This window comes from Spodoptera frugiperda, chromosome 31 (genome assembly GCF_023101765.2).
Source record: "Spodoptera frugiperda isolate SF20-4 chromosome 31, AGI-APGP_CSIRO_Sfru_2.0, whole genome shotgun sequence".
In the NCBI taxonomy this organism is placed as follows: Eukaryota; Metazoa; Arthropoda; class Insecta; order Lepidoptera; family Noctuidae; genus Spodoptera; species Spodoptera frugiperda.
Window position 1 is genome coordinate 7,448,387 of NC_064242.1, and position 17,317 is coordinate 7,465,703.

The 17,317-nt window shown below is 35.6% G+C and overlaps 2 protein-coding genes across 2 annotated transcripts in view; both read right to left on the minus strand.

Annotated features, from left to right (window-relative positions):
* Nucleotides 1–17,317, minus strand: part of LOC118276355 (uncharacterized) — a 98,128-nt gene that overhangs the window by 6,816 nt on the left and 73,995 nt on the right. The gene's annotated exons all lie outside the window — the stretch shown is intronic.
* LOC126912875 (uncharacterized) lies at nucleotides 13,691–15,061 on the minus strand. Its single transcript, XM_050707199.1, has one exon. The coding sequence runs from the start codon at nucleotides 14,765–14,767 to the stop codon at nucleotides 13,691–13,693; it is 1,077 nt and encodes a 358-aa protein (XP_050563156.1). The 5' UTR covers nucleotides 14,768–15,061.

Consider the following 17,317-nt stretch of genomic DNA (forward strand, 5'->3'; position numbering starts at 1 on the left):
AAGTTTAATTCTGGCCGTCTCATTTTTGGTTGTCTATTTATAAAAGAATATAATAAAACATTATAGTAAACAGCTGTTTACGGAGTATGAAATCTGTTAAAACGAACTCGTCTCTATCTTATTGTACAAAGACTGTACCATCTTTACAGTTTCCACAAGTTAAACTTAAGATGACTTAAGTTTCAAACAATGACATAATTTTAGGCGTAGGTCTAGGACTAGAAAGCTTGTGAAATAAATTGTTGTGTCTATTAAAACTTCATTATTGTATTGTATTTTCTGATAGCTGGTGTATTAATACGTTATGCCTCGATTCCCACATCGGGCAAATTAGTATTTTGGTATTTACTTTTAGGTGTCCTAGAATTGAATAGCAATGTTAATTTGCCATCTTTTGTTTAGTCTATATATACAATATTGAGAGCAGCACAAGAATAATATTATTTTATTAAGAGACATTTATATCAAAGGTTCGCTGTTGTTGTCGAAATCCAAAGTTTGAGTCATCAAAATCGCACAATTGTACAAATTGCTATATGTGATTACTCCCACACAAGAAATACTCGCAGCGAAATGAGATCGTCCTCGTTTTTTCTTCGTTTGGTCGATAAATAACGACTTATCTCACCTTTTAACAAGGGAAGAAAAACATCGCACGTGAGCCCACGTGTTGTAATATATATTCTCATAAGTCTGATAGTACACATTATAAGGATCGATAGGTCACATACATGGCAACGCTGTGCTTACAAGGAATAAAGTGAACACTTTATTTTCTACAGTAAAATTCTACTAAGCTCTCATACATACACAGAAAATCTAATAAAATACTGATGTTATTTTACCTGCAAAGTTAAATTAAGTTTCTTCGATATTTATGTAACTTTTACTGGCGGAGGACAAAATATAATAGATGACATTTAGATGACCTTTTTAAGACGCACTTCATAGACATCTGACGTGTCATGGAAAACATCATAAAATGTGAGTAAATAACATAAATGCTGAGTAAATATATTTGAAAAGTTAGTGAACGTTATTACCAGTACGATTTATCAAGAATAAAATATGATCATCCATTTCGTAGCGATGAGTGTGTTCTCAGCTCTTTCCCTAAAGTTATTGTAAGTTTCGGTCAGTTAACTGTGTGATATTCCGAAACTCCGCGACTGAACTGGTTGCTTACACAGACTATGATGGCAGGCCACTCAATCCGAGCGTCTATTTTTAGCAACGCCGGGGAAAGTGAAGCCCATGGCTCGATTGCGCGCGCCCTCTATATACCTCTATCCTTAGCCTCTATCTATTCACTTTGTGGGGAGGCAGCGACGACGTCTTGTGCATTCGTAAGCAGCTATTGGTACCGTTCACGCGAAATACCACTTTACGGTTATCAAATATGCTATTCATACTATTTTTAAACTCGTATTGTACAATTATCGTTTTGCTAGAAATACAATTTTACCATTTCGGTTTATTTAAAAAAGTAATGTGATACACTTATGCCTAGAACTTGTTATGAAAAATATTGATGGAGGTATTAAGACACCTAAACATTTTTCATTAAATACATCGTAAGAAAATGAAGGCGTAAAATTCAAAGATAATCCCATAATACTTTAAGCCTCACCGTTTAATTAACGGCATCATAATAAAGTTTAATAATGTTTGTATTTATCACACAGGAACTCACCTTAATAATAGCATTTTATAGGATTATTTATAGAAGATCAAGTGTATGTCAAAACAATAAAGTAATAAGTGGTAGCATTGATGGATATAGTATGGCCTATGAGGAAAATAACTACCGTAATAAATCAATGGCGTTTTCGTTTTAGGTGTACAGACATATAATAAAAGGTTACACGTTGTATATCACAACGTTAGAACCATGTAAAGTGAATGAACTTCAGGAACAATTTGAACATGTATGTATAATAATTACATACATATAAGGAGTAGTAGAATTGTAACAACAACATTAAATACTTGTTGATAAGGTGTAATAAACGAAGGTTTTTGCAAGTCCTGGTACAGCAGTTTTGAAAATTCATGAAAAATTATAGCAGTAAATAAGATAGCGATAAGAAGACAATTTCTTTGATGTTAAAAGCTGGTTTAGATAGTCACTATCTGTCAGTTAAATCAGGTACTTATACTAGAATAGTGAAACCGAGCCAACGTCCGCCAGTGTGCAAAGTTTTTATAAATAAACACAGCCCAACTCAAAGTTACGAGTGCAGTAAAACACCCTTACATTTTATTTTCCATGATGATGCTTTCATCATAGTTTTCTTTATAGACGAGGAAAAATCTCTAAGTGTCATTTCATCAAATAGTAGAGCGTAGTTCTATAAAAAGAGTACTGTACGCGACTGTAAAACTGAAGTTACGTGCTCACGTAAAGCCAGCATCAAGTATTCAGGGCGATGGCAGATACAAGCCGCCTCCGGGATCTTAATATGGCTTTTAAGAGCTCGCACTTTTGAAATATCTGTCATTTGTAACACACTTTAACGTTTAGGTATCTCAAGATTCTCACCTTATATCATGTGACTCGGTATCTTGAGATTTCAAGCTCTTTATTTGCTGGCTTTTGCTTTACATAGCTTTCTATTTGTAAGATTTTCTTTCATTCTTATGAATGTTATACTTATCGCTGTCCTAATATTTTATGTTTAGCATATGAGAATATTTTCACGTACATAGTGAAACTCTGCACGTAAGGTCGTCTAACCTTCTGTTTAGCAGTGTATTCAAAAAGCTGGGCGAATGTTTTTACATGCATGCCCTTACAGTGCTGAAAACGCTAATCAAATGCTATTCACGATGCTATTCAAAGTTATGTCGAGCATTTTTAGTGAATTGAAGTAGATGGGTCTAGTATAACAGTTTTCAGTACGTTTTAAAATATTAGTTTATTTTTAGTACCTATTGCTTTTTCATAACGAGTAAACATGGTACCTAAAATTAGACTTGTTGTTCTACATTTTAGCAGAGAATTATAAAAATAAAATACCGTTTCAAAAATATACGAGTAAAGTTATTTAGGTTGTTACATTCCGAAAAATTCTACCATAATGCGTGTGTAGCACGCATCCGTTTCTTTATTAAACCTAATCGTCCATAAAAAGAAACTACTACGAATTTGTAGGTTGTTATTATTAACATTCTGTCATTCCGTAAATAAAAAAATAAGTTAATCTTGAATAACAGTCAAAGTAAATTGTTTCTGTAGAAATTGTGTTCTAAAAATAAATACGTTAAATTATGTCTCATACAAAATGCTTAGTTATAGAAACGGACAGCGACTACTTAAAGCACCGCCAAGTTGGTACATACGTCACGAGCGTGGGTGTTATCCCGTATTACTCATGATAGTGATCGCGGGATCGAGTACGCAGCAGACTTTTCGGCGTCGAATACGTCATCGGTCGTTACCACACTGTCGAATGACTTTCATTCGGATAGTGTTCAACATAAATGTCCAAACACCTTTAATTATGACTAGACCATTGTTTGTCACGATTTTATTCCCTGCCCACGAATTATATCGGCAAAATGAGAACCTAATCCGAATCGCGGTTCAACAGTGTTGCAAATATTTTTCACGAAAATCGATACTTTCTCAAGAAATGAATTTTTATTATAACTGTAGTGAACGTGAAGCCATTTTGAGTATTCTTCGCAAGTTTTACTTCGCGCTGGGATCACGTGCTGTAACTCGGATTTAAAGGTTTAGTCTGAAGCTTCGTTCGGATTTACAGTAAACTTCACAATAGTGACTGGTTTTAATTTATTTGTTTCAATAGAAGCTAGGTTTACTGAAATAAATGTAGATGCTTAATGCATTGAAAACTATGCATGAAGATATAATGTGAAATGTATTCAGATTTTGAGGGCGGTTTTGTAGTTGTTTGTTGTACCGTAATTAATTCAATGTAGATTGTTCAAAGGCTTCGTAGTGTATAATAATAAATTGAGTCTGTCATTTGTACTCTCATCATTAATAGATAACACTCAGTGGGTTTATTTCAATAAAACTAAAATAACAACGCAGCACGTGCGTGGCTTTTTGTGGCCGTCGATAGTCTACTTAGACCCTTTCTAACTGATAAATATTAACAAGACGTCGTCGTACGTGCGCATTGTTAACGAGGGATGCTGCCAATCCTTCACTCTATCATTTGCCAAGCTCGAATTTTGAGACAGCTGACAGAAACGAAAAGATAATCCAGTTTAACATACCGCCGACTTGTAAGCTTTACATAAGCTGTATTGTTTTAAATATGTTATCAGTTATTTGTAATTCAGTTAAAAAAGGTTTTAAATATTTATCAGATTATTTATATGTACTCATGCTCCAATGAAATGTATGTTTTCATTTATTATTTTATGATACTCTTATATATAATGTTTAAAAAAATATCTAAAAAAAGATACTCTAAAATAATGTCATGAACAAACATTTTTCTAAAACATCAAGAATTTCGGCATATAAAGCTTCATCTTCTTATGTGGTGGGCGTAGCGCCTAGTTGCTACGACGTAGCATAGGTGATTAGCTGCTGCGTAGCCGTAGCGGCTGTTCGACTGGTGTTGTGGGTAGCTAATGGACATAACTCTGCAGCTAAGTATAACTTGCGTGTCAATTTAAATAGGATACGGGATATCCGATACGGGATGAGTCATTTATAGCTATGATAAATGAACTACCCACATCGAGTTTATTGCTGACAATTCCGAGTAACCCAAAATAACAGTTTGGCATTAAAGAAAATATGATCTTCAGCTAGACGCAAAGTTTCCAAGTAACAAAGTATATCGATCAGTGACAAATAAAATACTTGTTGTTAACTTGTATAGCGTTAGTTTCAGCTTCAGAAAAAGTTTCAGATTTACGAGATTTTATATTTAGGTTCTGCGTTTAGTTGGAATTTTAATCCTTTCCGCAGATAATACGACGGGAGATAGTGTTTCAGATTAACGAGAAGAGAGAAGTTCTAACCATAAACTAAACTGACCTTTAAACTTTTCTTTAAGTTAAAAAGATTTCTATTTTCCTTTTCTCAATCCCTCCCTATCGCAATCTTGATATTCCGTGGCCTCAACATGTCTCCGAGAAGAATTTTATCACGGGTCGTCCCATATGTAACTTGATATTTTCCGGAAACAAATGTTACAATTTTCTAAAATCCTACTGCTACTAGTGTGTAGTCTAGTTCCCCAGTGGGAAGAGGGAATAGTACTAAAAATTTTTATATTTTACAATTCTGTCTTTTCACTACTATTCCTAGTGTATCGCCTTTAGTTTTAGTGTACACTAATATTTCATGTGCTAAGTTTTAGTAAGTGCATAGATAATATTGTATTTACATTTACTTACAGCTAAGTTATACTAATGTTTATACAGTTATGCATACATCTAGAACTTCAATACAAATGTTATTGCTTATTCAAACTTTTAATGTTTAAACAATCCCTTATTTGGTGTATATTTGCGCGTATATTTCAGATATTTTATAAAACACCTTAATATAATAATTTTCAAGAGTCTAATCGAACAGTCGAACCGGAATTGGTGTTATTTGATTATTTAACTTTTCTCACTGAACTAAAAGTTCATAAAATTGATGTAAAACCAACAAACCCTTAACAAATGGTATTATACCCCAATAAAAGTTAATTAACATTTATATTGAGAGCTGTAGTTGCTAAGCTGGATGACTCATAAACGTCATTTAATACTGCCCCTGAAGCAGTCTAATTAACTGGTTTAAAAATATTTATTTTCCCAATTGGTACGACCTCGACATTTAAGTGGACCCTTATCTGGACGGAAACCTAATATTTGTTTACAAATCGTTCCGTCATTTTCTTTTCCTTTGTGTTACGCTTTGTTTTATCTACATTCCACAACATAATTTAATGGATAGTAGCAATAGTCAAAAATATCTATAGACTATCGATATTTCTGTGTTCTTTATTCTGCCATTACGTTTTATTTTCCTTAGATGGTGAGTTATGATTAAGACTTATAACTGGAATGGGTGGGCGTCGAGCGGAGACTGCAAGCCCATTTATCATGCTACGATACTTTATTGCTTCAATGGGGCGCCGATATAGGACCGTTCAATGTAGCTCAATGGGGCGAGTGTGAGCCGCCCGCGCCACTTCGCACACCTTTCCCTCGGTTACGTTCTTTACAACCTACTTATATTGCAATTCTTTCTTGAACATTTCTTAAGAAAATGTTAAGTACTAGCTTCTACCAGCGGCTTCGCCCGTGGAGCCGTGGGATAAAAAGTGTCCAATGTTTTATTCCAGACCATAATCTACCCCTGTTCGAATTTTCATCCCGATCCCTTCAGCCTTTAGCCGTGATTGAATAACAAATAGGTATACACACACTCACACATAAACACACAAACTCACAAACATTCTCATATACCGATATAATATTAGAAAGTTTTTTTTATATATTCAAATTTCAATCAGTATACCCAGTCGAGATTTACACGTTCACCTAGATAGGAAAGCTTCGGTCGAGGTCTGGGCGTGGTGTAGACAAGAGCGAAACAACTTCTTCGTATTTTAGAGGTAACATTACTAAGAGCGTGGGCTGACCGCCTGCAGCTCTCGACCTGTTTCAACACTAATTAACCTATTCAAAGTTAATAAGTACCTTCGGAGTTATAGCTCAACATATATTTCAGGGCTGTGACAACTACTTTGTTGCTGCATTATTTATAATGTTCAGCTTTGTATTATTTATCGGACCTTCCTTCGAGTAGGTTGGGGATATCTTTCATGTTGACACCCACGCAGCGGTGCGTCTTCACCAATCATAATTCGTGTCGTAATCAGGAAATTGAAATATGAGAAGTTCGTTTTGTTTACTTATATGTTTATCAAAGAAAAAAAGTCTTAGAACGAACAATATTTTTCCGTGATATGGATTACGCTTAATGTAGGCGCAGTAAGTATGATGTCCGAAACACCATCGATCGGTCAGCTTAGTACTAAATTATGTAGCTTACAACCAGTTGGGGATATTTATACCAACATCGATGAGCAGGTCGAAGGGTCATGTTAAAAACAGAAAGGTTACGATTATTTTAATACTGCCTGCAGGTAGACATCAGTTTTGCGACCTCGTAATGATATTATATAGAGTAATTATGAGAATGAGCGTAGGTGTTTTGGCTCGTTGTTTTTACTTATTGTATTTAACAACGGTCTTCTGAGAAGGTTAGTAAAACAATGGCTATATAATTTAAATTAAAAGTCGTTGACTTGACAATAATGAATTAATTTACATGTCTAATTAAGTAGCATAAATAGAATTGACTGTATTCTGATCTCTTAGTCAAGTCGCCATGCCCAATAACACAAAACAGCAGGCAATTTGACGCAACGAATGAATTATAATCATGTTTTTGTTTGACTACTTTGGTAATATATTAATTCAAATGCCAACTGGATAATATTACCGAAAGTACGTAGGTCGGTACCGATAACGTTTTCAATGAAAAATGACGATGACGTCATCACATCGCATTTGTATTAGTAAATTACCAAAACTGTCAAAACAAGAAAGGGTATTTTCGTTTGATTGATTTTGTGTATTATTTTAGCTAGATAATCAAATGCCAGTTAAAGAAGTTCTTTCATTCATCGTTGATTGTCAATGGGATCACAATTTTATAAATAACCTCGTAATATCATTACATTTTGACTGGACTGCCTTATTGGTCGAGTGGTTGCTAGTGCAACTGCCGGGCAAGGGTACTCGTGTTTAATTCCCGGGTCGGACAAAGTACTGCTGGGCATTTTTCGGTTTTTCGAAAATTTCTCAGTAGTAGCACGTAGTCTGGAAATGTGCCCAATATATGGCAATAGGCTTACATGGGACTTATAAGACATTGTGAAAAATGGGTGTACATTGGCATTACGTGCCGAAATGTGCAGGTGCACCTATGTCTACCCATTCGGGGATAAAAGGCGTGACATTGCGTATATAATTTCATTTTATAGTATTTGGTAAAAATAGAACGTGAATTTGGATTGTTGTTTGAAAGTAACTCATACGATAGCGCTTACTACAACGTTATCGTGGCTACAATAATAGTCCAGTGTAATAGAAGTTATGAACAGAGCCTCACACACTCTCATACCTATATTTTTCTATTAGAACTAACTAACGCAATAAACGACCACACAATGTTAAATTTTCATTCAACGGTTCAACTTTTTATGTTCTCGTGTGGTTTAAAATGAAATATGAAATAGAAAGCTACGAAGCTAATTCGAAACTGTAACAAAATATCAAAGTCTTAATTAATTAATTTGATTAATAAGTTTATTTTCGGAATTTTAACTTAAATTTAAACAAATCGTTGTTTAAACAGTGTTGTGTAATGAATAGTTCTTTTTTTTGTATTCTTTGTTTATACTACAAAGAAGGTAAAAGAGTATTTTTTTCTATTTCCTTAACTACGAACTACCTTAATGGTTAAACAGCTATTAGAATGTCGATAAATACAATGTGCGTCATTGGAGAAAATAAATGGAATTAAGTTTTTTTGTTATCGATCGGATCCTGTGAACATTGTTCGATTGAAGCTCGTAATTACATTTGTTTAGTTAAGTGAGTCAGCAGAATGGTTCTATTTTCCAAAGTCGTGTGTTAATATTCATACATTATAGGGGTAAAGTACTTAAGCTGACAGGGCAGTCGGTCGGCGCTGAGTTAAAGTTCGATGCCAAGAGTCGGAGATGCCAAACAATAGGCAATATGCCGCTGCTTCGTGTCTGTGTTATAGTTCCGCCTATTGCGCTGTCGAACTCCCGCGCCGGAAGTCGTTGTGCGCCATGTGGCCGCCGCGCCATGCCCTCCCGCCCTCTCGCGCCTCGATACTCTCTATACATGCCATAAACTACATCGTACACACACTTTATTGCCTCTCAAAATTGGTTTTATGCTATTGCAATTTAGTATTTCATATAAATTGAGGGAAGCATATTGGAAAAGCAACCCGTTCGACGGACGAATAAATATCGCCATTGACTAAAATTGAGAAGAATTTATGGTTAACTGTTCCATAATTGGCAATTGTATGTCATGAAACGTCATAAATATGAGTTAAAAAAGATCCATCTGCAACGCGTTAAACGTGAATTATTACTGCATTGATTTAGGGGTTAAACAAGGCTAGTGAGCTCAGTGCGATGTTCAGATTTTAGTTACTAAAAGCATCTTAAAAGTAATCAATCATAGAATATGGTGGCCAGTATTCACAAAAGTATCCATTATATGAGAATATATTAGTATTATAAAGTAACTGTCAAATATATTTAGTATAAATAACAACTTTATGTTTAGACAAAGTGAGCGAAATAGGACACGACGAGATTGGTCGTGGGTGAAAGGTTTGTTAATAAATAGCAATTATTTGTCGTTAATTAGAGAGCGCGCCCGCTGTATTATAGAGTTTGAATGAGTGGCCTGGAACTTGAAAGTTAATTGTAATGTCGGCCCTTGTCGCTTTCGCGAGTCGGGGCGCGGGCAGGCGAGGGCAGGCGAGGTATTAGCGAGTGCCGAGTGGTGAGCATCAGACCGCAATTTATGCCTCGGCTGCGGCTGGCGCGCCGCCAGACGCCGCCGACACACTCGTTAGCTCCTGAAGCAGCCCGCGATCTAATAGTTTTGTCGTCTTTCAGAGACCATTTAATCTGCTTGTTTATATTTGTTGCAACTGGAACTCGAATACAGGTCATTTTACGGTGTTTACGTTTTCGTTTCGTTCGTTTCTTTCGTAACGTTTTCAGATTCGGGAAGTACACTCAGCGTTTTAAGATATGATTGCTATCTAGTGATATTATTGTTTTTTTCCGTAACAATTATTTTTGTTTTAAATATCGAATATTTCAATTTCGTCCTTTCCATTCCAATGCTATTTATTATAGAAATCAAAAAAATACCAACTGAATAGAATTATTTCATACAAATGAGGATAATGAGGGGCAAGCGTGTTATAACAGTTTCGACGCAATACATGTTTTTTTTTTATTTATTTTATTTATTTATTTACAGGAAACTCAACAGCTTACTTTCTAAGTACATGACATGGTATATATGTGACATGAGGTTCTTAAGCCAATAATAGAGTTTCACAGCATGCATTATATTAAACTAGAAAGTGGCGGAAAAAAGTAACCTAACAATATAATTTATAACAATATAATAATTAAAATAATTAAATACAATAATTAAACAACTAATAATAAATGAACAAACCAGTATTATTTACGAATCGGTGAGCATCTCCACAAGTGATTTACGAAATGACAGCTTAGACAAATGAAATATATCCAGGCTTTCAAATTTGTCTATGTACAAGCGAGGTAGTCGGGTCATAACAGCATTACTTCCATAATTAGACCGGTGTGACGGTACACTAAACAAATGGGTGTGTCTTGTACGAGACCTTTGTGTGCAAAATTCTATGCACGACAAAAGTTCGCCGCTGTCAATCTTACCACGTAGAATGTCAAACAGGAGAAGCATATCCAACATCTCTCGTCTGTCAACGAGTGGAAGCAAGTGATAATGACTACAATCCGCGTGATAAGAAGCATGACGCTTGTTGCTTTTAAAGTTTAAATATTTTATAAATCTTTTTTGAAGACCTTCTAATCTAGAATTATAAACCTTATATTGAGGTGACCAGATTGGACTACAGTACTCTAGAATGCTACGGACATAGGCAAAATATACGATCTTAAGGCTGTGGAGGTTTCTGAATGGTTTACATGTGCGCATTACGAAGCCAAGATTACGAGAGGCTTTATTAACTATGCTATCAACATGTTGAGAGAAAAGTAATTTGGAGTCGAGCATTACACCAAGATCCCTGACTGCATCGACTCTTTCAATTATTTTGTTATCAAAACTGTACATGTAATTTATTGGCTTCTTGCAACGAGTAAAACTAATACATTGACATTTCGAGATATTGATATTAATATTGTTACGTGTGTAGTATTGGTATAATGAGTTAAGATCACGTTGTATAAGTTCGCAATCGAGTCTCGATCTGATACGCAGATATATCTTCATATCATCTGCGTATAGGAGGTGTTTAGCGTATTCGAAACATGACCGGACATCGTATAAGTACGCACAGTAAAAAAGAGGTCCAAGTAAGGATCCCTGAGGAACACCGGATGGTATACTAACGAAATCAGATCTGTAACCGCCAACAACAACGGCCTGAGATCGCCTAGACAAATAAGATCTGACCCATCTGAGCAGGTCACCATGGATGCCAAGATTTTGAAGTTTTGAAAGCAGGATAACGTGATCCACGCGATCGAATGCTTTTTCAAAATCCGTGTAGATCACGTCAACCTGCCCACCAGCCTCCATATTACAGATAACATAGTTACTGAAGGTAGCCAAGTTAGATGTAGTAGAGCGTCGCTTAATAAAACCATGTTGATACGGACCTATGCCATTGACTATCACAGAGTAAATGCTACTATGGACGATTTTCTCAAACACCTTACTGATTGTATTAAGAATCGATATTGGGCGATAATTTTTAATATCCGATTTCGAGCCTTTCTTATGTACAGAAACAATAAGCGCAGCCTTCCACAGAGAAGGGAAGACACCTTCGGCTAAAGACTTTTTAAACAATAGCGTTATAGGGCGTGCTAGACCATCAGCACAACCACGCAGAAATACTGCAGGTAAACCGTCAGTCCCGGGACCTTTAGTTTTGTCTAACGTGCGTAAGATGCCAAGTACAGAGTCCTCAGTGATAGTAAGTGTAGATATTACATTACTCGATCCTTCTACTAATTCACTAGTGATACATGTAGGCCCCACGCTTGTGGAAAGGTGTGCAAATGGTCCAGCAAAAACACTATGGAAATATTCACCGAATGCGGTACAGATACTATTACCATCTTCATATGTTTTATCATTAACTATAAAAGCTTTTGGATATTGACTGCCACCTCTTTTACTTTTTACATAAGTCCAGAATGTTTTAGGAGAATTTCTTATATTTTTTTCTGTGAGCGTCATATAGTTATTAAAACATGATTTTTGAATACTATGCTGTCTGGCACGTAAAATTGAAAATTCCTGGTAGTCACGAGGATTCTCATATTTCTTCCATTTAATATGCGTTTTAGTTTTTTCACGTATAATTTTAATAAGAGAACGGCTGTACCAAACGGGATACCTACGATGTTTTAATTTATTATTAAGTGGAATGAATCGCTCCACTCCGACATTTATTTCTTTATAAAACGCATCAATTACATCGTCTAACAAGTCAGCTGCTAAAACTTCATCCCAGTCTATTTTACTGAAGTAATTATTTAGTTCCTCATAATTGCCTCTGTAAAAATTTGGCCGCGGCATGTGTACTTCTCGTAAAGGTGTTAAAAACAAATCAGTAGCCGTTAAAATTAAAGCTGGATGATAAGCATCTTCACGAAGAAGAGGGTCATCGGTTTGGCTGATAATGATAGGTGTCGTTGAGAAACATAAATCTAAGGTACGGTTATTGCAGTTAGGGATGAAATTATACTGTGTGAAGCCTAACATACGAACACTATCTGCAAATGGGGTAGCTGCAATTCGCATATGTTGTGGATAGTCATTTATCGTAGAGAAACCTTCGTCAGACCACGTCAAACAGGGTAGGTTAAAATCGCCTAGGAATATATAGTCATGGTTGTCACACGGAATCTGAATGTTAGTTAGGGATTCTATAATCGAGTCTAGTTGCGACGGGATGCTGGAGGCATCAGGCGGAATGTACAACAATATAATATGCAAGTCCCTTACAGCAGCAATACTTAGAGCTGATAGTCTGACATGTAATACCTCAATACCATTACATAAAAAATCGTGACATCTTGTGGCATTAATTTTATGGTTTATGCACAACATAACTCCACCTCCAGTCTTTTTGCCTGTTAATCCCAAATCGCGATCCTGCCGATATATCTGATATCTATCGTCACATAGTTCTGTGTCTAGGATATCGCTCTACAACCATGTCTCAGTAAAAAGCAAAATGTCATAATTACAATGCAAAATACTGTTAAAAGTACACAATACCTTTGTCCTCAGCCCACGCACATTTTGGTAATAAAAACTAAATTTTTTGTTTGCCATAATTTAAAACTTAAATAACTCATAATGCAAAAGTGTATTACTTAATAAATATCTAAAGCTATTAATATCACAGCAGATCGCAATATGAACACGAACACATTAGTAAATGTGTTCGTATATAGGTAGCAGCCATATGACCGACCACACTCGCTTTGTATGTACGTGATTAAACTAAAGTAATAAAGGATGCTTTTGTCACTTGTAAAGTAAAAATTTGTATTTGTGTGGTTACTCACCATGATAAGCAAAAAATAACGTAAACAATAATAAAAAATATAGCATAGGACTCGAGCCGCTTCAATACGCAACGAGTTAAATAACAAAGAATTAATTACGTAAACAAAACAGGTTATATCTCTGTAGTAAACATGACAGAACGTTATACTCACACATTTTTTATACATAACTTTTATAAACAGAAAGAAAGCTGGTATTTATAGCATCTAAGGCACATTATAAACCGGGTTTTCGGGTATTATTAAAAATAGTATCAAGTAAGTTTATTCAACATGTCAAGATTACGGATAAATATCTTATCCGCCGTTTCATTTTTTCTCATATAAATGCGACCTCCTCGTACCCAGATAAACTTATATTTTAATTCTTTAGCCCGAATACGGGCCGCGGCGTGTAGATTTTTATTCTCCGGGGACAAGTTTTCCACAACAAATACTGGTGACTTTTCGTTCGAAGTAAATCCTAAGTCATGGGTATTTAGTTTATACTGTACATGGGTTCTGTTGTATGCACCCACTGCCGCTAAGAGGTTGTCACGGAGGCGAGACGTGTTAAATTTGATTAGGATAGATCGTGGGCGTATACTGTCCGGCTTCATTTTCGCAATTCTCGAGCAGTATTGTATATCATTCTCATTTATACTGACATTTACGGCACGACCAAGTTGTTTGATGATATTTAATAATTTTTCAGTTTTGTTTTCCGGGACGCACTGTATCTCAACATTATTAGCCCGTAACGATTGATCGATCTGATCGTATTTTCTCTTGGTATCAGTCAATTCAAAACGTAACATTTCATTTTCTTTTCTCATTTGGTTTATTTCTTTACGGTATAGAGTGTTATCATCCTTTAGCTTCTCGAATTCGCTATTTAAAAAATTCATGGATACCTTGAACTCCTTCATTTCCTCATTTATTTCCCTAAGATTTGCAGTTAAGGTAGACGTTAACGCGCCCACAGTTTCTTGCAGAGCATCACGTATCTCCTCCCGAATGATATCCCGTATTTCCTGGCGCCAGGACTCCGTGGATAGACTTGCAATTTGCTGCGGCTCGGTCCTTGCTTGATTGACTTTACGGCGAGTGACGTTAAAAGTTATATCTGCCATCGACGTAGGCGTCGAAGGGCGTACCGGGGTATTGGAATTATCCCCTTTAGGTTGCTTACTACGACAGTGCGGGCACAGCCACTTATTGGAAGTTTTCTCATTTTGTAAGTCCTCATCCGAAAGGTTTATGCATAGTGTGTGGTATTGCTTATTGCAACGAGTGCACTTGATGCAATTATTGTTCATAATGTCGGTATTACAAGCTTCACAGCGCATCATGACGGCTGTTATTGAGTGCGGCTGCACTAAGCGCGACAATTTCGTAGCGGTGTTAGATAGAGAGAGCAATTATGGCGACTGTCTCTTATCGCAGAGGTGAGGTGTGCGGGCACCCCGCTCGCTGCCGCCGTTCACTGTTCACTTAATTTATAGATAATATAAGATTTTTTTAAGCGTAAGCTTTACACAGAATTAATCACTATTAACTTACTGGAAAGCACTACTATTGCCTGATACTTCAATAGAAATTTAAATAAATAACTGAGACACGTCCACTTCTAGCAACGATTCGAAACACTCATGACTCATGTTGTAAATTTGCTTGTAAAATTGCTTTAGCAAATCTAGTTATCAAGTCAAAACTTGATATGGGAATTCGTAGCCGCCCGCTACGAAGCGTAGCCACTTGCTACGGAACGTAGCAACGTGCTACGAAATGGCCATCCGTTTAGTTTGATTTAAAATTGAAATAACTTCCCTCATTTTGTAGTACACACCATAATTGTATTTTAATTAGATTGAAACTATGAATGTGGTATGTTGTTTTATTTTTTACGATGAGTTGTGATTTATTTCTCAATGACATAAAGGCTAAAAGTATCAAAGCACACTTTATAATATCGTAAGTGGTTGTTTGTTTTAGTGATATTCATTATAATATTCTTATATATGTACTTCAGCTTAATAAGAATGAAAATAGTTATTTATCTTTATGCGTAGCGAACATAAAACTCCATTATGTTAATCAAAAAAGTTTATAGACACCGTTAAATATGACTACATTCATACATTGTGTGGATTATCAGTGTATTAAGTAAATGGAATGTAGATAGGGCTCCGGCATAAATTTAGTTGACCCAAGTTAATCCATATAAACTGTCGCGTGAAATTCTTTTGAATCGTTGCTTTTAACATATGAATATTGTGTATAATTAAGTCAGTTAAAAAGACACGCAATTACAAAGTAAAAAAGTGAGTTCATGCGTATTTAGAGGTGAAATTATTATAAACAGCTGTGCTTATAATTTTTTAATGGATACACCATTAAAATGCGAAAAGTAAAAATGTCATCGAAAATTTTAAAAGATTTGAAGTTCCAAGTATTTTAACAAATTATTTAAGAACAGCGTAGTGATTTTAAAGCTTAGTTATTTTTCATTGTAATGGCACGACAGTAAGCATGTTTACACAGATTGATGGCAGCTATAGGCTCCAATTTATCGAGTGCTTGTGCTACAGCCCGCTTTTAAATTACTCGACTAATTGGGCAGATCACGGTGATTTTAGGCCGTACTGTAAGCCTTAATTGGGGTTTCAGGTTTAATCGGCGATCGTCGGATACGTCGAAGTCGAGCTAAAAATAAACTTTATGGATGCGTGCGTGAGGTTTCGAATAACTAAAGTGGTACAAAATGAGGCCGTTTCCCTTTCGCTGCTATTCTTGTTAAAATTTTATTTTTACTCCTCAAGTAGGTAGCAGACCGGGTTAGCTAACTGTGTTATAAGTTAAAAACAGATTTCTTGTGAACGAGCTTAGTTTTAAATAGATTTTCTAAATCTAGAAAACGGAGAACGAATGGTAGGTACCGTATGAATGATATTTTACGTACTGTTTAGATCGATTTAATATTTGACAAATGATCGATTTAAATAAATTATCACATTAATATTATAAATGTGAAAGTTTGTTTGTTTTGAAGTATCAATAATCGGAAATTTGTACGTCAATGACGCTGAAACTACTGAACGGATTATAATGAAATTTGGTGAATGGACAGGGTATGAGCTGACTTGGGTATGAGTGATAGGATACATTTTATCGCATTGGAACTCGGGCGAAGCCGCTGGCAGAAGCTAGTAAATTATATAAAATTAATTAATTAGTCCTAGATCTAGGCTTTAGTCAAATGAGAACAAACTTTATGGCCCACAATGAACATATATCCTTTCCCATGTGTCTCGTAAACGCAAGTTAAATATTATAATTATGTGACTAAGGATTAAGATTAGTTTACAAACAAACACTCTTACTTAGTACAAAAATAAAACAATTTTGTATGCGTGTTTTAGTTTTATTTTAGTGGAATTGTGTGGGGTATGGCGACAAGCTCGCATGCTGTAAGTAGCATAGTAGGTGAAGAGTGGGTGTTACATGTTTTATATACTCTTGGGCTAATGAAAGAAAAGGATAAACTAATCTATAGTAATAATAAATGCGGGATAACGGCTTGATTTTATAAGAGTCAGATCTTATTATAGACACGTCTCCACTACTGCGCATGGGTTTACTTGAGAAAGATTCAATTTGATTTAAAGTTGAGACTAGGTTCAAGCAGACGGGTCGATCAATTGAATTAAGGTAAGAAAGTCCTTACAAAAGAAAGTGGCTGGTTCTACGCTGGCGCAGTAGTCTAGCAGTGGGTGTAAGGAGGTAGGCAGATGTGTACAATAGCAGACATACATTCTTATCAGTTGTATACATAACAAACTCGTCTTATATGTGTCATTATCTCTAATCTTGTAGGTGTCACTAGAACAGAATATGCAACT

What these genes read in the sequence shown, in the direction of transcription:
- LOC126912875 (XM_050707199.1), bottom strand. Translation starts at nt 14,767, where the DNA reads ATGATGCGCTGTGAAGCTTGTAATACCGACATTATGAACAATAATTGC.